This window comes from Pelodiscus sinensis, chromosome 10 (assembly GCF_052426305.1).
Source record: "Pelodiscus sinensis isolate ZL-2025 chromosome 10, ASM5242630v1, whole genome shotgun sequence".
NCBI classification, from domain to species: Eukaryota; Metazoa; Chordata; order Testudines; family Trionychidae; genus Pelodiscus; species Pelodiscus sinensis.
Window position 1 is genome coordinate 26,061,286 of NC_143061.1, and position 23,648 is coordinate 26,084,933.

Below are 23,648 nucleotides of genomic sequence, written 5' to 3' on the forward strand. Positions count from 1 at the left end.
GCTGCTGACTCCACTGGTTCATGGATCAGCTTCTATAAAAGAGCATAGATGTAAAATACTTTCAGATACTCAGATCTGTGTGCTGCTCTGTTATTTTTCAATCTCAAACAGTTGAGAAGAGCTAATGAAGGGAGAGATTCTTCATCCTTTTACATTTATTGCAGAGGGTTGATTTTTACCCATGAGATAATACAAATGACTTTGTAGTCAAACATCCTGAGCCTTTAAAAATGTTGTTAAAACCCTGATGTCTTAACGCACTGCCATGTTTCAAACTGTCAGTCACGATAAAGACAGTACATAACAGAGCAAATATTAAGTAGGCTTCAACAATAACAGGGAAAGTGGTGCCTTTTGCTGGGGCTAAATGCTAATATTTGTACAGTGAAATGAGTGAGAAAAATGAAAGCAGTTCTGGATACATGTAGATTCTGGCATGTCAGATTGTTACATTACAAATGGAATTGAAGTAACATTGATTTTCATGTTGCAGATCAGCACTAAAGACCTAACTCTACTGTTTTCTTATGCACTCAACCCCAGAGCAGGCCAGCAAGTTATGTATCACCATCTTAATGGATAAAATAAGTTTGTGCAATATCTGTGTATAATTTGAGATTTGAATTGTTGGTGCTAATGGTAGGACAGCAGCATGATAAGGAATAAAAGACAAGTGTAATGCATTTGATGTTTCAGCTCTGTTGTGATAGCTCACTGTTCATGGTGGGTGAGAGTTACTCTGGGAGAGGAATTCAATTTAAGATATGCAATTCCAGCTACGAGAACAGCATAGCTGGAGTTGACATACCTTAAATGGAATTTCTGTGGTGGCCCCACTGCAGGAGGTCGATGGAAGAAACTCCCCCATTGACTTCCCTTATTCCTCATGAACCCCAGGGACTACCAGGGCCAACAAGGGTGCCATCAGCGGTTTATTTAGTGGTCCTCACTAGATCAGTAAAATTGAACACCAGAAGATTGATCTCTGGGTAAATACAGACAAGGCCAGGGTGAGCTAATACCAAGATTCAAATAGTAAACTCTTAACTAAACTCCTTTTAGTCTCCTGTAGCCTTGCTTTTCTTCCCCGGCCTTCTCAATTTCTTTCTTAGAGTGACCCTCACTCTGGCCAGAAAATACTCCCATTAGAATCCATGAACCCAGTTTGGAGCATCACCCAGAATTATTCTCTTCCCCACCCATTTTACAACTTAGGGAAGGCATGCACCCAGCCAGTGTAAATTAATGTTAAAGATTACAGGAGTATATTGTTATAAAGTTCAGTGTTACATTATGATCAATAATATTAGACTCTGACAATGATGCTAACATGGTACTTATAGATTAAATAACTCACTTTGATAATTACATATCACTAACCAATGGCTGAATTGTATCTGAGTCTAGTATCATGTGATGTTTCTTTGTTCTTTAATGATGGTCGTCTACATGTAGTCTTATCTAGCCTTGCAACTTGAAATTAATTACTAGGGAGCATGGAAATATGAGGACTTAAAAGGGGGGAAGGAAATATAAAATTAGGACTTTCCAAAGGCAAGCTAATGAAGGCAAAAGCTGCACTCCATTTAACTCATGCTCAATAAATCAGAGCTATGAATCATTTTTATTACCATGCAAGGTGCTTTTCAGGATATTCTGTCAGTATAACAGTAGCTTAAGATGGACAAAATGCCTATTTGCTATGCTTGCTATATATTTAGAATTTACTTCCAAAACTACTGTTTAAATACAATTTTGTGTTCGGCAGTGGTCCCCAACGCGGTGCCCGCGGGCGCCATCTGGGCTGGCTCCGCCCCCGGGCGTGCGGCAGGTGCCAGCTCCGGGCGCATGGGTGGCTCCTGCCCCGGGGTCGCGGCACATGCCAGTGCTGGCCCTGGCCCCGGAGGCACGGCACATGCCAGTGCCGGCCCCGGGCGCATGGCGCCTGGGCAGCCCCTGCCTAGGGTCGCGGCACATGTTGGTGCCGGCCCCGGGCATGCAGCGCATGGGCGGCCCCTGCCGGGGGTCATGGCACATGCCGGTGCCGGCCCCCTGTGCATGGCGCATGCTTGACTCCACCCTCAGGCACGTGGCCTGTGAGCGGCCCCGGACGTGCGGCGCGTGAGCGGCCCCGCCCCCAGGCAGCCCCAAAACGTTGGGGACCACTGTGTTAGGGGAATATATGCACATTTAGAACATGATTCCTTTACTGCTATTCCCTGTATTATAAAAGCCTCCTGATGTACCTTGCATATGCCCTGATATTTCATATTATATAGTAAAGTCCACATAGTCCCATCCTACTCAACCCTGCCTTCCCCTCCCCCCAACTTCCCCCAGTCAGTATGGCTGGTTGATGTAATATAGACTGGTGGGACTGCTGGGAAGACATCTTTGCTATTATTATTTATTAATCTTCAGATTGTCAAAAGCCTCATCCTGGGCAGACCTGTTACACTTCGTTTGGCCCAGTGCTGATTGAAATGGCTCTGGTAGTTACTTTTGAACAGTGGTTTTCACCCTTTTTTCATTTGTGGACCCCTAAAAAATATTGAACGCACAGACCACAGAATGTGGTCATTCCGGTGACCACAGGCTGACAACCATTGCTATAGAGAATACAGTACTCTGTATTTGAGTAATTCAAGATTTTTCTTTTGTCATCTTAAAATTCTGCTGGTAGCACTGAGCAGCACTAAACAAATCTGGTGTATGAGTAGTTGTCTTTCAGCTGCTGACTAACAATATTTACTATTTACAGAAGTTGTTGTTTCCAGGCACTGAAAGAAAATAAAGAAATTTCATAAAAATGGCCTGGGCTGTGATTCTGGGATGCTTTAAGCATGAGACAACAGAGGAAGAAAAAGCTTGAGGTAAAAAACACAGGCAAGAATTCTAGGATCTGGAGGTTTATCTCTGCCATTTCAGAGACTCACTGTATGAGCTTGGGCAAGTCTCTATCCTATTTTTGCCTGTGTTTCCTAATGCAAAATGTTGATAGTGGACCAAATCAATTTCTGGGGCAACTCTGTCAAATGAGCTGAAGATAATCAGAGATAATCTGATCTAGTAATATTCACCATCTTTGAGGGAAGGTGGGAGGCTTAATGCTTCCTTGTTCAGTGTACAGCCAGGTGTGCAAGATATTGCACTCGAGGACAGTGCAAATGAGGGTTATGCAAAGATGCAAAATAAGATTAAGCCCAAGATGTAGCCCTCCACTCTGAGCAATAAGTCTGGAGTTTCCTGTATGTTATTTGCAAGCGTGCAGTATTTAAAATGGGGTGCAATTGGGGAATATGTAAATCAAAGATGAAGGGGATTAAGCACTAGCATTTAGCTATGAATTCCCTTCTTAAATCCTTTCTTCTATGGCAAAGGAACTAGATTTGCAAAAGTATTAAGAAGTGTGTTGCTGCTGAATGATGCACCACCTAACTTTTAGGTGCATAGAAAAATCACAGGAACAACACAGCTTCACAAAGCCTGAGTAAGATGCCTCAGCTTCTTATACAATGAATTGGGAGAGTGGCACCTTGGAACACAATCCACAAAAGCCTGCAGCCTGGGTAAGGAACCACTTAAGCTAGCCACTTGATCAACAGGTTCCATGTTTAGCCCCATCCTTTTCATTGAGATAAGTGCCTACTTCTGTGTGGGATTCTCAGCTGTGAACCCTGTCCTGGAATTAGATACCAAAGGTGTTTATTGTAAGAGGTGAGGGAGCTTCTGCAGAACTTTTTCCACAAAGGAATTTACCACATCCCAGGCAAACTCCCTAATAACCACTGGGCTATCAGATATTCTGATATGGGCTCCCTCAGTCTCTCCTGTTAAATCATTGCATATTAATAGTCATTATATCATGGTGACTAGACCCAGGGTCTCCCACCTCCCAGATGTGTGCCTTATCCACAGGCTATAGGGTAATTCTCAATATTGCTATTGGCTTCCCTTCCCATTGTTCTGTTTCTGGAGGTAGGCAGCCTCTGATCATGCCTAACAGATCAAGCCTAATCTGTGATTTCAGCAGATCTTTAAACCCCTATCTTCCCTGGTTAGTGAACCACCTTGGGGCTTAGGTGGGAGATAGATATCTAGAAGCCTACAGTAAGACGACCATGCACATGCTTGGAGGCAGAAATGTAGGTGCCTAGGGAACCTTTAAAACAAACTTAATCACCAAGCAAGTTTAGGTGCCTACTGGGGGAGGCAGCAGCCAAGTGGAGATTTTATGAATATCGGTAAAGCCTAAATCTGGGTCTTTGGCACTAGTGTAGCAGATAGACACCTAAGTCTCTTTGTGAATCTAGTCCTCAGTGGCCAAGCTCCCGTGCTTCCTTGGATTTCATCATTTTTATTTTGAATCCTTCCAGTTCCTAAGCCTGTCTCTGCTTAGCCCCATGGTATAGTGGTGATGCTGGGCATGGGGAGGGCTGTGACTGGAGCACACCGCACTCCAATAATTCCCAACTGGCACACGCTCCCCTGGGGACTATGGTGAGCTGGCATAGGTTCAGACAGCTTCTCAGCTGCCCTAACTTTTACACAAGCCAGTGCAGATCAACCTAAGAATCAAGGAGTCACAACTGGTTTTCTAATGCTGCTTCTCACTCCAGCACCAAGCAGATCTCTTGGCAGGAGAATCTGAGATTGTGTCTACAGCGGGCTGCAGTGTGGACAACAACAGGGAGATGCATGGCAAAAGGCACTTCAGTATTACAGTGTAACTGCCCTGTTTAGACACTGCTAGTGCAAAGTCTAAGGAACTTAGTGCATGTTAACATAGTCCTCATTCAATCAAAATGATGCTACTGCAAACTGGATATCGCTGTTCACATCCTGATAGTGAGCACTGTGGTGCAGTGTAGACAAACTGAGCCATTTTGTTTTTAAAGACAGCTGCAAAGTGCTTTTAGTTATAATGAAATGAAAGACTGGACTGGAAAGGACAATACAAAAATAATCTGTGGGCTATGAACCAGTGCCAGTTCATGGCAGAGCCCCCGGGCCAATTCACTTGTGTATTAGTATAGATCAACATGATTGTTAAATGTGTAATTGTATTTGGTGTTTATACTTCATGAAAACTAGTGGGCTATTACCAGCATTGTTCTCACTAATCTGTGTCGCATTATAATGTAGTAGCAAACATTTACATTGTGTATATCCCTGTAATTAAATGATCTATGAAATGGGAAAGAAGCCTTGTGGGATGAAAATGAAAAACTTGAACAGAAAAGTGCTAATTTCAAACCAAGTGGATCATTGTGTGTGATGATTGGAGGCCAAAGACAGAAGATGCATTCCTTACTCTCTGTCATCAAACGCAAAACCCAGATGGGAAGTGACACTGTCAGCTGAGAAGAAGCTGTAAGTGTGGATTCAAGGAAAGATCCTGGCTTTCTGGACTGTTTGGACTCTTACAGGGAAGTGTACCAGATACAAAGCAGAGATGCCCAGCTGCAATTGGGGTAGCCTGAAAAGACTTTTTGGAAATTGGCAGTTTATTACATCACTGCCGCCACTTGGAATGACAAACTGAGACTCATTTATGTGTCTTTTTTAATCGGCTTTAACTTCTTAATAACTCTTATTTCCTTTTCTTATCAAATAAACCTTTAGTTAGTTTAGCATAGAATTGGCTATTGGCTGCGAATTTGGTGTAAGATCTATTTACTAATGGATATGGTGTAAGTGACTGGACTCATGGAACAGGAAGCAACCTAAATGTGCTGTAATTTTCGGTGAAAATAACTATTTTATCACAAAATCCAGTTTATCTGGGTGGCAAGATAAACGGGAGAGTCTAAGGGGACTGTCTGTGACTCCTTGGTGAGACTGGCAGTCTCTATGGGGGTGCAGGGCCCAGGACAGAAATGACGAATTCATCACTTCCAGGACTGATGTGTCACTTCCTGGACTGACTGCAGAGGTCAGTTACACTAGCTCATGGGGCCCACAAAGTGTAGGGCCTGAAGGAGTCAGCACAATTCATGGTCCCCTAGGGACAGCTCTGACTGGTACAGTTATCCAAAGGAGTTCACGTTTGCTTGATGAAATCTAATTATAGAAAACAGCACCACACCAGTTGGGGATAACTGCCTGTTTTCTGAGGTAGCCACTCACAGTCATGAGCCACTTTGTACAGCCCGACAGACTGTATTCCTCCTCTAGCAAAGGGAAGGAATTGACAAAGGGAGTGGACTATGCAACCTGGTGGGTTTTTTACTGGGCCTTCCTCACCCATAGACAGAATATGCAGCTGCATAGGGCACTGAAAAATTTGGGGTACCACTAGGTCTTAATATTCACCTATGCACCTCTTCCTCCCTGTTCTGTTGCTCTGCTTCCTCTGGAGAAGATCTAGTTAACTTAAAACTGAAACAGCCTGCCAGACCTCTTAGCAGAACACTGAACCTGTGAAAGAGACATTGAAATGGTAATGAAGCCATTTAACAGGCATTTGCCAACCCCAGGTATATATTGTCCATTGCTGAATTTACTGTGTTAGTTTTAAAGCAAATTTTAAACTAAGATACTGTAGACTATTTCATTAGTATGTTGTTAAAAATTATAAAAATCACATCTCTAACAAATCATCACCCCACCTCAGGGTTGTCGTCAGGGTAAGGGCACCAGTTTAGTAGTACTGCGTAGGGTCTCATAAATCCTAATGATAGCCCTGGTCTTTTAAATCTTTAGTTTCTATTGGCATATTCTGAGTCTTCATGAAAAGCCTGAATAAAAGGGCTTTGTGCAGAGGAATTACGTGCATCATATAGAGGACAAAATCCTGCTGTTCCCCAACCTATAATTATGGCCTGGTGCTCTACTATGGTTGGGGAACTTTAGTGATACAAGCCTCAGAAATAAAGTGTTCAATACTCTGTCTTGAATAAACATACCTTTGAGAGCACAGATCATTACAATCCCTGCTTCAATTAGACATCCACGGAGCATTATTCTACTCCCTGTGGAGTTCTGAACAGGGATTTGTTCTGACCTTGTAGGCATAGCCTGCACAATCAAATTCCTTCAAAGAAGAGAGTGGTAGGGTAAGACACAGGTATTGCCAGAATTAGGTTTTCCTATACTTTATCTAGGTTGAACCTCCATAATCTGGACTTCCCTAATTCAGCAACACTTCTGGTCTGGCATAGTCAGCAATCCCATAGAAGCACTCAGAGGGACAAACTGGCAGTCTATGGTTAGGAGCATTCCTGGACTAGGGGGAAAGTGAAGCTGGTATTGGCCTCCCCTGGTCTGGCAAATTCCATGGTTAGGTCCTGAGGGTATTGGATCAGAGAGCTTCAACCTATATTTTTTTGTCCAAGATGATTTTGTTAGGCTCTCCTCTCAGTCTGGAAAAGCCTGTTAACAGACTGAAGAAAAATAAAGAAGGTTAATCTGGTCTAGCTCTGACTTCAGTGCATTTAGGTCAGTTCACACCAATAAGGATCTGGCCTAGAATGCTCACAAAGCTAATGAACAACATCACAATGATGAATTAAACTGTACCAATGAAACTGAGAATTTCTTACAAAACAGACTTTCATTCCTGCTGGCTTATGGTTGCCAGAGAAACTGAGCTGATGCATTATCAGAGCTGGGTCTATGGGCCTTATTATAACGAATCAGTTCATCTTTCATTTCAAGCCCTCCCAAGGCTATGCATTCACTTCTCTTGAGCATAGGAGAAATACCTTCAGTGAAGCCCTGGAGTTTTCAGGAACCCCATTTCCGTATTTCCCTGAGATGATCCCGCAGGCAAGTGGAGACCATGTCATTGCTCCAACCCCTACAAAGCAATCCGATAAGGAAATCACCATGAATTATGGTCATATTGGTACATGACAAGTGTGACTATCTGCAAACAGAAATACCAAGTTTACTGCTTATTCCTGTGGTAGAAGTTAGTGATATTCAATTGGAATAATGGTAATAACAGTCTCTTCCTTAAAAGGACCTGGATAAGGTTATTTCTTATTTTTAAAAAGCTGTTTGATTCCTCTTAGAGCAACTGGCACAGTCCTGTCATGGCAGCTGCCTCTTCCACATGCTGGTTCCTGCTCTTTCCAGTTAATGGCGGTATCCCAGTCTTGTCCCTTGGCTTAGGTGGCTCCTGTGTTTCACTGTTGAGTGGGGATGCCCCCTGCCTCTCTTTGTTATGCTGTCACAGCCCTTTTTCTGCACTGCATCTGACACCTCCCCAGAGAATGGCAGAAAAAGGTCCATCCTCCACCAGAACAAAGGGAGGAAAATGTGAACCCCCAGGCAATCTGCTCCTCTTCCGGCCCACCTTGTCCTCATCCCATCCCCAGCGCCGATCACTCAACCCACATAGTGGCTTGTAGCCATGGAAAAGACAAACTGTTTTGCAGGCAGATGCATCCCCTTCACTACAGAAGAAATGAGCTTTGTGACGGTGGCTCCCCTTCATGCTCAGATACAGAGATATCATTTGGGCTTTAGAAATTAGTATCTCAAAGTAATAGGTATCTACACTGAGTCCTCTCTTTGGGTGGCTCGGCAGATGTTTGTCTTCTACCACACTGCTATTTAACAGGGAAACACAGGAAAGGATTCTGAATGTCTATCAGGTCTGTGTCCTTGCTACTAGCTTTTCATTTCCTCAAGAGAAAGAAATGAGAGAACAGAGCAATCTCAATATTTTACCTATTTTGTGATATAATTCTGGCAGTTGAACCTCCACTTTCTCTCGCTGGAAAAGATGATATTCAGCCTGCTCACATACAGGTGGAATCATATTAAATTGTCTTGCTACAGAGTAGGCTTCCTGTACAAAATCAATAGAATAAAATGAAGTATTAATGGAGACTATCCTTGTGGGATATAATATTCCAATCAATTACACATCAATAAAATCAGTGCATGTCCCAGACCTCTAAGTATAAGAATCTGCTGCAAGAATTGGTATGTTCCCACATTTTTGTCAGATGCTGTATATATATTATATTACATTATATTATATCACATTACAATATAATTAATACAATATAATATACACGTTTCCCCAGCTTCTTTTTCAAAGAGCTTTTTACTGTTTGTAAAGTTGGGGAATGTGGGACCGTAAGGGCTGAAGGGGGTGCCAGTGCATGTGGCTGTCCTGGAAGTCCGCCATGCGCCTCATCACATCTGCCAGGACCGTCAAGACTCTCTCCTGGTTCTTCATTTTGAGTTCCCTGCATCCTCTCCTGTCCTGAGAATTCATGACCAGGTGTGCTGCCTGCTCTGAGGTCTGCTCACCATGCAGGCCACACCGGACATGAAATTCAAATTTTCCTAGGCCTTTTCCTGTTCACCTGGAGAGCAGCAGAGTTGAAAGTCCTGGCCAGAGAGGTCACAGTGGAGCACTGTGGGACACCTCCCAGAGGCCAAGAAAGTCAATTTTCACAACACTGCACCTGCACTACTCTAGAATCAACTATGCATGGTTGAATTTACTGTTACTCCTTTTGAAAAAGTCAATTTCAATACTCCCTGCTTCACGGCCCTTAGAATTGAAGGAATGGGCTTGGTGATGTGGACTCGCTGTTTAGAAAATCAACCTAAGTTCGACTTAAACTCCCAGTGTAGACCAGACCTGATAGTAAATGAGAAATTGCTTGAGATCAAGATTGTTGTCTAAGTTAGACACTAGAAGTATTTTATATTTGGTTTACTTTAAGCCATTTTCAATTTCTGTATCCTCAGTTACTGTCACTTAAATCTCTGTTCTTTATTAATAAACTTATTTTTTATTTTACCATAAAATCATCTCAGCACTGTCTATTAAAGCTAATGTGAGAGGCTGGTGCGTGCACTTTCTTTGGAGGCAGCAGACTTGATCATTTCAGTGAGTGTCCAGTGACAGGGACTGGATACTGCAGAGAGATGTTCTGGAGAACTTGGGAAGAGGGGTTCACTGTGAAGGTTTAGACAAGGTTTAGTCTGGCAGAGTCTCAGGGAATTTGCTGGTGAGGCAGACAAACTGGTGTGGCTCTGAGCCATCATTCAGTTTAAGCTCCAGCACAACTCTCTTTTTCTAAGGTTGGGGAGGTGGGATAGCACTGCAACTTAACATTACCAACTTACCTGAGGACAGTGCCACAGCTGTTATGTTTTAAAAGAACCCAAACCCTTTTTCTTACCCTAGATAAGGTCAACAGGGTTGTGCTTTTATCAGTGCACAGACAGTGGATGCCTAGAGTATGTCTGAAAAAACCAAGCCCCTGCAGAATCAAATCTTTTTACTGTTTACTTTTCAAAAGTCTCCTCTCTATTGGGGCATTACATGTCTGTACCCATACAAATGCCAGTGCAGATGTGCACTGCTAGAGGGTGGAGCTGAATCTGTGCAGTGCATCCACACTGATGTGGATTGGGGATAGCTACACCACTGCAAAAATCCCTGATGTAGTCAAGTTAAAAGTTTACAGTAAACTTCAGACTCAGACTTGCGGCAAATGATTTGATAATTTACTGATAAATATTCATTTCTGATCACCTGTTGGCTGCCTGATGGATGCCAGGCTCCTTCATCTTTTGGCCCTGGTTGATGAAGTGAAAACTCCTTGGAATTGAAAAATTGACTTCCATCCCTTTGGAACTTAAACAGTCAGGACTCAAATTTTCCAGGTCTAATTTTTTCATCACAAAAAGGAATAGCAATTACAGTATCACTTACTAAGGAAGTCACTGCTTCTAGATTGCTTGAGATTTCTGGAACTGACAGTAATGCTGACACATCTATTTAATATGGCTGTGTGCCGAGCTTAGTTATCCATGGAGAAACCCTCCCCAATCTTGGAATCCTATTCAGTGAAACATCATCCCCCGACACCCAGATGGAACACATTCACAAGTACTATTGTTGGGGAAGTTTATTGAATCATCCATGGCCACTGAGCCAACAGGAGAACTCCAACAGTCTTCCTACCAAGAGTTATGAAATAAGTAAAAACACCTAAAAGTTGGTCTACACTACAACTGGTTTTAATATTGGCTTAGCTGAACAGATTTTAAGACCAGTTTAAACATTTTCCCAGCATAGACAGATACTTATAATTCCACCTTTGCTGTACATTACGGCAAATTCTGCAGCCTTATATGTGGTCTAAAGCATGCAACAGAAACTGATGATACTTTTTTAAAAGCCACATTACCATGATCTCCATAGCACTCCACCGAGAGGTTCCCCAGTACATGGCCATCCCCTGGTTTATCACATGTGTCATGGCTCGGACAATTTCTGAATGAGAAGAAAAAATAAAGATCTCCATGAAATATCATATAAATCCAACTATTACAACCCAAATTACTATAATATTGACAAACTGTAAACAATGGAGCAGACAATCATTGACACGTGCAAGTACATTATACAGTGATTGCTAAATAAATACCAGCATAAACAGGATATTAATATTATCCATTATTAATGTTTGATAATACAAACATTAGTACATGCACCCAACTCTACCCATGAATCATGCCAAAACTAGTAGGCATATTTTCATACTTCAAGCTCAACAACTTTGGGTGTTTCGAACTGGCATGTCAGAACCTGATTTGGATTTCACTTTGATAATGTAAAACAGGTGTAACAATTTAAAGTTATAGAAGATGTACATGAGATAAGACAGTTTCCCCCAAATGGTGTTCCACGGAACCCCGGGGTTCCGCGAAGTGAAAATAAGGGTTCCATGAGACAATTCCATTACAATAACATTTTATGAGTTAAAAAAACAATTATAATATTTAAGCATTTATGAATTTGAAAACAATTTTAATTTGTGTGGCCACAATAAGTGTCCTTGTGTAATGCCAGCTTAGCCAGAGAGTGAGGACGATGATGTCACTACTCAACACTGCGCATGTAGTCAGTCAGTGGTGCGATTACCTGATATATAGCACTGTAAATCCCCATACTCACTCTCAGGGAGCGTGGATCACGTGGGTGACTGAATATGAACATGTACACATTTAATGTGATTTTTGTTTTTAAATATGTGCAATTAAACAAAATGTTGATCTCATAACCTTGTTTAGCATTTGTTTATTATCCTCTTTACTTATTTGTTGTCTATTTTTTCAGCTCCATACATAAGACGGTTATTAGGGGTTCCACAAAATTCTTTCGAGTTTAAAAGGGTTCCATGGCCAAATAAAATTGGGAAACACTGACAAAAAATAAGGCTCTGGGTTCAAGCTACTTTAGAAATGGGTGGCAGCTGCAGGATCCAGGTTGAGATTGTGAATCTCCAAAGGGCAGATGATGTCCAGTTGGAGAAATTTTCCCTGGACTCACCCATCTTTGTGGTAAATATAAGGCTATTAATAGTGAACCACGAGCTAAGCAGTTTGAGTAAATGACCAACATGAAACAAAAAACAATCCTAAAATAATGGCATTGTAGCCCATGTAACAGTATATTCTATCATACATCCTTGTTCGCATTTTTTCTGTTTATTGATAAAATTGCATGGTATGCAAATTTCAGGACAATAACCATGCTGTGTAGTGAATGTACATTTCTTATTAAACAAAATATTACATGTGGTCAGGCTGATCCATGACATTTTTCTAAACCTTTAAGAACACAAGAGGGCAGCATTATAAAAGAAGAGTTTTGGGAAATGTAATGAATAAAATCTGCTAAAATCTATAAAGTTCATAAGATTTCTTATTAATTTAATTTTACAAATCACAAGTATACACTCAGATTTGTTGCATTTTATTAAGATTGGTAAGATGCTAGTAACAAAATACAAAGCTGGCTAATCATATTTTTGGTTATATCAGTACACCTGTTTTTCTATTGTCCGTTTACACCCTCACCGAGTATCAAAGTACTGTATTAGATTATACCTCTTTGCCTTACAAAATTCTACAGTACTTATCAGTTTTATGTGGGGTTATGGAAGGGGATGATATGATTGCAATTAATAATGTAATTTAGCATTTATATAGTGCTTTGTCTTCCATAGGCTTCAAAGACCTTACAAATCAAGATAGGCACATTTCTCTCTATTTACTGATGGAGCAGCAGAGTGCAGAAGGTTTAACTAACATGTCCATAATCACTCAGAGTCAGTAATAGCCTCAGGACCAGAACTCAGATATCCTGACTCCTGAGTTCCTTGCGTAGTCCATGAGACCAGAATGCCTCACCCAGAGGTGTGACCCAGAAGTGGGTCTCCACAAATTGCCAAATGGATTTCATCTCGCTGGTTGAGAAAGCAGCATAATCTCTTGGTCTCACCAATGAGAGCTGTGGAGTATCCAGCACTTTAAGTTTAGGCATCCCTGAAGAAGTGGCATGATTTTTTTTTTTTGAGTATGTCTATACTGGAAACAAAGATGTGTCCTTAACTTAGAGTAACTAAGTATTAGTAAACATGGGTTAAAATAGCAGTGAAGACGTAGCAATGCAGCTTTTAACCCAAGTTCAAAGCAGAGCTGTCCACGTCTTCACTGCTATTTTAACCTCTGATACCTAAGTCAAGTTAACTAATCTGAGTTAAGAACACAACTGTTTTGCAACATAGATACAACAGATTTTCTAAAATCTTGGCTCGCAATATTTAAGATACTCAAAGCATTCTCGGGTACATGAGAAATGAACAAATTCTCTGTGCCAAAATCTGGAAAATGAGCAGGAAGAAAGTTATGTAACGGGATGCAAATAAACAAAACTCAGCTAGAGTTGATTTTTAGATGAATCTTATGGTTCCAATTTTTAGTTTTGGGAAGGTTAGGGACCTCACAAAGGTCCATCTAGCCCAGTATCCCATCTTCTAACAGTGGCCAATGCCAGGTACCCCACGGGGAATGAACAGAACATATAATCATCAGGTGATCCATCTGTTGCCCATTCTCAGCTTCTGATAAACAAAAGCTAGGGATACTATTTCAATAACCATTGATGGATCTATCCTCAATTAATGTAATTAGCTTTTTTTTAACTCTGTTATACTCTTGGAATTGAGAACATCCTCTGGCAAGGAGTTCTACATATTGTCAGTGCGTGATGTGAAGTAGTACTTTCTTTTGTTAGTTTTAAACCTATCTATTAATTTAATTTGGTATTATGGGAAGGAGTAAATTACTCTTCTTTATTCACTTTTTCCACACCAGTTGTGATTTTATAGACTTCTATCATATCCCCCATTATTTGTCTCTTTTCTAAGATGAAAAGTTCCAGTCTTATTAATCTCTCCTCATATGGAAGCCATTCCATACCCCTAATAATTTTTGTTACCCTTTAACATTTTCCACTGCCAAGATATATTTTTTGAGATGAGAGGACTACATTTGCATGCTGTTTTCAAGATGTAGGCATAAAAAGGATTTATAGAGGCAATACAATATTCTTGGTCTTTTTTCTCTCTTTCTTAATGATTCATAACATTCTGTTAGCTTTTTTGATTGCTGCTGCACATTAAATGGATGTTTTCAAAGAACTATCCACAATGATTCCAAGATCTTTCTCTTGAGTGGTAACAGCTAATTTACCTCCTGATCATTTTATACAGATAGGTAGGATTATGTTTTCCAATAAGCATTACTTTGCATTTATCAACATTAAAATTCATCTGCTATTTTGTGGCAGTCACTTAATTTTGAGATTCTTTTGAAGCTCTTTAAAGATGTTTTTCCATAATATACAGAGTGATGTATGCATATATAACAACCAAATTTAGTTTGCAATTGTTAGTTGCTTTGACCTTCAAATGAATATAGTTGCTGATTTTCATTCCAAAAAAATGAAAAAAAGTAGAAAGATGCAGAAGGCTGGGATGTGTAATACTAGCATTTCTAGATGCCTAGAGCAAGATTTTCAGCTGATGTAAATCATCTGTACAGCTTCAGTGGTTTAATGGAGTTATGCCAATTTGCATTAGCTGAGGCTCTGGTACCTAGAGTTTATAACTATTCATGTAATCATACTGTACAGTTAATTTACATAAGATCAGGGGGGATGTCTACACTACCCCGCTAGTTCGAACTAGCGGGGTAATGTAGGCATACCGCACTTGCAAATGAAGCCCAGGATTTGAATTTCCCGGGCTTCATTTGCATAAACTGGGCGCCGCCATTTTTAAATCCCTGCTCGTTCGAACCCTGTGCCACGCGGCCACACACGGCACGAACTAGGTAGTTCGGACTAACTACCGTTACTCCTCATTCCACGAGGAGTAACGGTAGTTCGGACTAGGAAGCCGCGCAGCACGGGGTTCGAACGAGCAGGGATTTAAAAATGGCAGCGCCCAGTTTATGCAAATGAAGCCCGGGAAATTCAAATCCCGGGCTTCATTTGCAAGTGCGGTATGCCTACATTACCCTCCTAGTTCGAACTAGGAGGGTAGTGTAGACATACCCAGGTAGCCAGAAGATTAACAGAATTCCCAACTTTTTTTTATTATTCTGGGGGAAATTGATATGCTGAAAAAATAAAGAGTTTCAAAATGCTCCAGGATATTTGTGCCCCAAGAATCTCTCTCTGGTGTTTAGTTTTATACCCTGTAAGTAGAAGCAGAGAGCTGCAGGCCAATTAGATGCAGCTGGGAGGTAGCTGGCTCAGGCAGATTGTGGCCAGCTGACTCCTCTGCTGGCTAGCTGAGGGCCTTTAAAAGCCTCAGCAGCTGGAAGCTGGGGGGTGTGAGAGGACAGAAGGGAAGTGGTGGAGAGACAGAGAAGAGGTTTGAGAGCACAATCCGTAACAGCATTAGGTGGAGGCAGCTAGGAAGGGAGTCTGAGGAGGCGTGGCCGGGTTTCTTACCACAGAGACCTGCTGCAAACCCTAAGTTTTGGGGTTAGGAACGAGAGACCTGCCCAGTGGTGGCCTGGGTAAGAGGGGCCCTTATCACAGCAGTGATAGATTTCCATCACTTGGTCCATAACAGTGTTGAATAGATCAGAGGCAGCTATACACCCTTGACAAATACCACAGTTGTACTCGACCCAGTTGGACATCCTACTATCTCAGTGGACACAGCTCTCATTTTGTGGTGCATTTTTATAAGAAGATTGAGGAGCTTGCCAAGTATACCAGCAGCTTGCAGGAAGAGACAAAGGGAATTATGATCAACAAAGAAAAAGGCAGATTTTAAATCGGTAAAGGCTATATACACCTCATCCTTGGACTTTTTCAATAATTCGTCTAATGGAGAAAATCTGCTCCATGGCTGGACATATACCTGTTCTAATGTAGATGACCTAGATTCCTCATGGTGGTCGTAACATGCTCAAGAAGAGTTAGCATGAACAGTTTTTTGCTTGGAATGGAAAGCAATGAGAGCTCATGAGGACATCACCTTTCCCTTTCCAAATGGAGAGAATAATCCACTGTGCCAGTTATTGCGTAGCATCTCATGAATCCACACTTTGTTGATAATATGGGTCAGCTGCCCCAAGACAGGAACCTCACCATGCTCCATCAGCTGGGCAGTTATACGACAAATATCGACAGCATGTCCATTCTTGAGTTTGCAGGCTGCACTTCGAAGCTCCTCGATGAAGACTTCCACTGAATCAGGTGGGACAGATGATATATCTAACCAGGGTGCAATTCACCCCTGGGCAGAAGACCAGCACAAGGACTGTGCATCACTTAAGGATTTAAGTGGGGCTATAGTAGCAGTTAGGCCTTCTACTGATCATTCAGTGTTTTGGCTTTTTTTTTTAAAGTTTTGTCTCCTGGAGTCAAGCAGTGGTGTGGAGACTGTAGCTTTTACTAAAAGAAAATAAATTTCTAATCCTCTGGGTTGCATAGCAAAGCTAGAAAACATTACCTGAATGCACTGCAAAGGCCAGAGAGCAAAGAAAAGAATACCAACTATATTGCTTTTGAAAATGCGCTTTTTTTTTTTTGAGACTTGACATGTTTTTTGAAGGTTTGGGGTTGCTGGGGTGAATTTCACATTTTGGGAATGCTACTTAATTTGCTGTTTAACATTGGCAATCCAATCAGTGCAAACCCGTTGGACACTGAATCAGCACAAGTGTCACAGGTTATGGCTACAAAGCAATCAAATGCCCATGCCAGCTGATTCAGGCTTATGGAATCCAAATTTGTCCTCTTCTCCATTCTTGTTCTATCCCAGTTCTGGACTACAAATGGTTGGTTATTTTCATGACTAATCATGACGGTAAAATCATAATCCTAGCCACCTTTAATAATGCTATAGCTATTGCTGATCTTAGGCATAACAGTCTTTCTGGCTGGAATATTCCATTCATTCAGAATCACTATTGTTAAGTTAGTAAAAAAAACAAACAAAGGCAAATTTAGTCGTTGGGGACATACATTCAGAACTGTGTGCCAACAAATGAGCAGTTGGACACAGCCGAGACATCATGACTGCTCACTTGAGGGTAAAATTAGTCATTGCACGACAAACCCCTCAAACAGCCTCTGCGTACTTTGTTCTCACTTAAGTCTTAGTTTAAACTGAAATGTTTATGTATTCCCATATGTCAAGGAGCAGGGGCTTTAAAAACACACCCTAAAATATCAAGAGACTCACACTACAAAGTATCTTGCAGGATTTCTGACAACTTTAAACTTCTGATTAGAGCGTAATCCTCTGTAGAACAAGACCCAATAATTAAAACCCTTTTTCTTGCTTTATATATAAACTTATTAAACCTCTTTCAAGAAACCCAATTTCAGCCAACATCATCTCAGTATTAAAAAATAAATAAATCCATTATGTGGAAAAATACTTAATCCTAATGAATAAGAACATAAGAAAAGCCATACCGGGTCAGACCAAAGGACAAACAGAGGCCTGGTCTTCACAACTTCCTCTTACAAGGAGTTCCATAGGTTGACTGTGTGCTGTGTGAAGAAAAACTTCCTTTTGTTTGTTTTAAACCGTATGCCTATTAATTTCCTACGTGGCAAGGAAAAGACGGCATGGAAAGCCTTCCAGTTAGTGGCAATAAATTTTCTAGGAAACAACAAGGCAGACAACTACAGGTTGTTGGTGAAAAACCTTCTCAAGGCATACAAAAGCCTTGGTTGCAACATGTCACTAAAGATACTTTTTTTGCACTCTCATCTAGATTTTTTTTCCACCGAACTGCGAAGCAGTGAGCAACAAGCATGACAAGCGATTTCACCAGGACATTGCAACAATGGAGAAACGCTATCAGGGCAAATGGAGCCCATCAATGCTTGTAGACTATTGCTGGACAGTGACAAGAGATGCTCCATTTAATGAATACAAGAGACAAGCCAAGAAGCGCTGAGTAGACACTGAATAGGACTAAACTATGTACATAATAGTTTTTTGCCTTTTGTTTCATAATAAATTTTATTTATATAACCCTTTTGCTGATTTTTAAAGTGTTACATAAACCAGACAGGTGAAATATTACCATGTAAAGCAACCATAAACACATGAAAAGACCTAGGTTTACAATTTATGATTAAAACTATCTACACAATATACATAGACGTAAAATGTAAAAACGTAAATATCTTGGAAACAGTAGCCAATCAGTTGTTTTAATTGTCATATTTGAATTCAGCACATCAAAATACATAATAAATAGCACATTTTATCTCTGAAGCAGACGACTTCTAAAAAATTGTAGACCAGTGTTATTAGTAAAGCACAGAGTGTCTTGCACCCAGCAGGAGCTGTCTTTTTCCAGGAAGAAAGTTGCAAGAAACTGACTGGGCTACGTCTAGACTGGCATGATTTTCCGCAAATGCTTTTAACAGAAAAGTTTTCCGTTAAAAGTATTTGCGGAAAAGAGCGTCTAGATTGGCACAGACGCTTTTGCGCAAAAGCACTTTTTGCAGAAAAGCATCCGTGCCAATCTAGACGTGCTTTTACACAAAAAAAGCCCCGATCGCCATTTTAGCCATCGAAGCTTTTTTGTGCAAAACAAATCTGAGCTGTTTACACTGGCCCTTTTGCCCAAACGGGAGCAGCATAGTATTTCCGCAAGAAGCACTGATTTCAGACAGTAGGAAGTCAGTGTTCTTGCGGAAATTCAAGCGGCCAGTGTAGACAGCTTGCAAGTTTTTCCGCAAAAGCAACTGCTTTTGCGGAAAAACTTGCCAGTCTAGACACAGCCACTGGAGTTTAAATCTATGGGATGAATTTTTGACCTATTAAATTGCAGTGAAGTTATTATGGAATCATAGCTACTGATCATTTAGATGGATTGAGAAAACCTGCTGGGGAGTTCTTATTAAATTACACACTACATTTGTAGCTGCATATATGACTGTTCAGAGCATCAGTTCTTGAAGACACACATCCTTTACTATCACAAGCATTCTCATCCTCTTTGTAAAGGGATCAAGCTAAGAAGCTCAGCAGCGCATAGATTATTTTGAAAATCTTGGAGTTTTTATAAGATTTCTTCTGCAGCTAGTGAGCAGCAGATAAATAACTTCTCCATCTATACTTCTAGAAGAAATCTCCCTGAATTAGGAATTATCCCTCTTGCCACGCTTCTGTTTATGCATATTTGATGTACAGTTTATTTTTTCATTGGCAGCTTGCTACATTTTATTTTGATTAGACTCTTTCTTTTCATTTGGACAGAGCTATTGTATTGCACACACTTTAAAGACTTAACTAAATTTATTTGTAAGCTTATGCTGATGCAATAAAGAGCATGATGAACAGGTAAATCTCTCTCTCTGGAATCCCTCAAATCGAGTAGGATTTCCCCTTGGCTGCCTATAGCTGATCAGTACGTAGATGAGAAATTAGGTCAATTCTGGCAAGGAACACTCTCTGGCAGTGGCGACATGTGAGATCTCTATCTGCAGTGGCACCGAGATCAGTGGCGCCAATATGAGCCTGGGCATGCTCCTTACATCGGGTTCTCTGATCTTCTTCATGGAGACATTACTTGATCTCAAAGTGTTGGGCACCATTCTTGATGGCGGTCCTCCATGTTATCTGATCTTTCCCCTCCTCTCCCAGGAGTCATCATCAATGCCGCACTTTACCAAAATGTTCTTAAGACTATCGCTGTAGCACTTTCTCTGCCCACCACAAGACTTTGTCTTGGTCCTCAGCTGAGTATAGAAAATCTGTTTAGGCAAGCATGTGTCAGGCATCCTGACCACATGACCAGACCATCGTAGCTGCCTGTGGGTGATTATTGCCTCAATGCTGCGGGTATCAGCCTCTGAAGGACACACATGTTGGTCCATTTGTCCTGACAAATGATTCCCAATATTATCCTCAGGTAAATTTTGGTGGAATTTCTCCAGCTCTTTAATATGGAGTCTATAGGGAGTCCAGGCTTCAGCTCCATACAGTAATAACGATCATGATGAACAGGTAAATAACTTAGCATTGAATGGTGAAAGAATGTTGCATATGTTTGAACAGTGGGTTATCTGATAGTCTTTCAGAGAGTGCCTGATTTTTAATAATGGTTTTGTTTATTCTTTGTTGCAATATCAACTTGGAAGTTTGAATGGAACACTTTATATTTTAACTTCTCTCTCCTACCCTCTCTGGTTAACTATGATATTTTATTTTATTTTATTACCTTTAAATAAATCAAACAAGTCAGCGTGGCAATGTGTATATCCTTGTCTACAGATGCAACCTTAGTGATGTATGAATAGTTCTGGAAAGAGATTTGTGACTAGGGAACCAGTCTTTTGCTTTCTCTATTAGGTAGCTGCCTGCCTGTACAGGGAAACATAAATATGTCCTACTGAAACAGTGGGTAGCAGGTTTGGGGTAGAAGTTGTGTATTTATTGTAAAGAAGTGATTATTTACGATCTGGAACACAATCCTTTTCATACTGCAACAATTTTGAAGATGATTGTAATGATTTTCCTAGGGGTCTGATCCTGGTCCTTGTGTGCTACCACAAATATTATGAATGTTTGTGAAACGCTGTGACAGGTCAGTTGAAAGGCCAAAGGGAAGAGCTGATTGTTTCTGTTAAGTTATAAAATTACTGATATTTATTAAGTAAAACTTGGTCCCAAATAAGCAGTACTTTATAACAGTTGTATGTGTGTGGCAGGAGATGAAAGAAGACAAAAAATAATTGTTTTATAATTGATTGAAATAATTTACTTAATTCTATTACTTAGAGTATGAAAACAAACCTGATATGTATACCACTAATGTAAAATTCCCTCCCCTTTTGTACATAAATGCTGTTGTGTACACAGCACACAAGCAATTGCTGTAAGTTTTGGATCACATGTGGTTAATCTCTGAATCCCATGGTGCATTGGAAATGAAGTATTGCTAGCATGAGCCTTGCACAATATTTTAATCAAGCACCTAAAGAGTTAGTCCTGATCATATCACCGACAGCGTGTGGGCAGACTGCTCTGCCTGCGCAGAGCCCCATTGACTTCAGTAGGGTTCTATATGGGTGCAGCAAACTCCTTGTGCATTGTCAAATGCTGGGCCAGTGCCTTAATCCTCAGAATGAACAGACCTGGGCTAAACTGGAACTCATGTGAGTGGTGAATTTCCAGTTGACAAGAGGTCACTAGGCTTCAACCATGAGAGCTATATATCTGCTTGCACCTGTATTCTCATTAACCTGTACTCTCAACTGCAGGGAAGGGTGTGGGATGCTAAGCTGGTTAGTCTGTTTGATTTTACACTCCGGGAATCTAATTTTCCTTGCTGAATACTAGCGTACTAACAAATTCCAGCTGGGTGCCTTTTGAGTCTTCTGCACTTAGCAACAGCTCTTGTATGTAACACTCTGGTATAGGTGGGCTGCCACATTTGGTCAAAATTCAAAATTAATTCTGATTACATGAGGCATTTTCTTGCACAGTAGAGAGCAGTAACTCATTCCAAAGCTTGGGCAGTGAGTCACCAACCCATGACCACACACTAACAGCAACATCACTTTCTACTTGATAACCCTGAACAAAAGGGCTTTATTTTTAGCAAGAAAAAGATTCTTAAAAGCCACCCTTTCTATGACCACTGCTCCAAAACCAGTGTTTAAAAAACCCATGACACAAGCGGTATACTAAGTATGAAAGCCACATAGTATTTTGTGTCATTAATCACAGAGACTGCCTCTCTGCCACGCCATCCGTCTGTCTCTCTGGACATGAAAGAAGAGAAGCTGTGGTCCCTATTATACCTTTCTTCCCAAGGCTAAGATCCATCCTTCCTCTATCTGAACAGAGAGGACATATTCCACACAGTGACTATCTCATTCATGTGAAGAAGCAGGGCTCAGCTATTTCTGTGGAACCAACTCTTTTCCATGGGTCTCAGCTTGTCCACATAAGAACAAAAATATCCTTATTTGGTTAGACTAAAGGTCCATCTAGCCCAGTATCCTGTCTTCTCACAGTGGCCAATGCCAAATGCCCCAGAGGGAGTGAACAGAATAGGGAATCATCAAGTGATCCCTCTCCTGTCATCCATTTCCAGCCTCTGACTAACAGAGGCTAGGGGACACTATTCCTACCTATCCTTGCTAATAAGAATTGATGGACCTAACCTCCATGAATGTATCTAGTTCTTTTCTGAACCCTGTTAAAGTCCTGGTCTTCACAATATCCTCTGGCAAGGAGTTCCACAGGTTGACTGTGTGCTGGATTAAGAGGTGAAGATTAGGCTGGCAGGGGAGAGAAGTGGTCAAGTCATTGGGAGGGCAGATACACAGTTTCTACCTCTGCTCCATGAATATTAAGCACCTGGGCATTGCACTGTATTTTCTTTTCGGGACAGCATCCCTTTTCATGCAGGCAGCTACAGATATTGAAATTCTTGGTAGCATGGCTTCAATTGATCTGGAGGCTTCAGGAAGGCAGAACTGGGGCAGAGGCAAAGCACTTCCACATATATGGTCCAGGCCCCCTGAAAATCTCATGGGCTCCAATATTCCTTCATTAAAGCCTGAATTCTTATCTATAAAAGCAGACTAAATGCTTTACAGTAGAAAAACAACAATACAAGTAAAGTCAGATCCTGGAGTAAGATCTGCTAATGCAGACTCTCTCAGACCTCTTCTCTGCTCTGGATCTGTCTCCCTCCAAACAGCCTGCTCCTCCCCAGCCCCAGCCCTGGTAGAATTCTGCGCCTCAGAATAGCAGACCCCAGCAGCTGCAGCCCAGCTGGGACTCAGTACAGGAGGGCATATCACAAACAATCTTTTCCACCCCCCACCACAAACTCTCTGCCCCCACATCTGCAACGCCAGCACCCACCCATCCACCCTCTATTTTCCCCACCTACCCCATGCAGTCTGTTCCCCAGCCAGGAGGCTGGAGGAGAGTTCTGGGTTTCTGCAGCTATGTATCCTCTCCTCTCCCAGCCACTTAGCCAGGAGATGGGACTCCCCAAACTCCCCTCCCCTCCAACTTCCCCCCAGCCACTTACTCCTTCCCTCCCTCCCTCCTCATTATGTCCCCTCCCTATCAGCTCTGAGAGGCAATCCTCCATCCTTATCATGGAGCTTCTGCTGCTGAGGGAAAAATGCCCCTCCCGCAGCCAGGAAGCTCTTTGTCTGGCAGCCCTAAGCCTCTGGGTGAAGCTTATTAAGCAGCTGCACTGCCATGGTTACTTACCTGTAACTGTTGTTCTTCAAGATGTGTTGCTCATGTCCATTCGATTCCCACCCTACCTCCCCTTCGTTGGAATATCCGGCAAGAAGGAAC

The 23,648-nt window shown here is 41.5% G+C and overlaps 1 protein-coding gene across 3 annotated transcripts in view; it reads right to left on the reverse strand.

Moving 5' to 3' along the window:
• The window catches only part of KCNAB1 (potassium voltage-gated channel subfamily A regulatory beta subunit 1), a 245,173-nt gene that overhangs the window by 7,087 nt on the left and 214,438 nt on the right, over window positions 1-23,648 (reverse strand). For all 3 annotated transcript variants that reach the window (XM_075937758.2, XM_006123474.5, XM_006123476.5), the window contains 3 exons: window positions 11,169-11,254; window positions 8,680-8,800; window positions 7,707-7,801 (listed from right to left, as the gene is read on the reverse strand). In XM_075937758.2, the coding sequence (XP_075793873.2) occupies window positions 7,707-7,801; window positions 8,680-8,800; window positions 11,169-11,254 (302 nt within the window). The remainder of the gene's footprint in view (window positions 1-7,706; window positions 7,802-8,679; window positions 8,801-11,168; window positions 11,255-23,648) is intronic.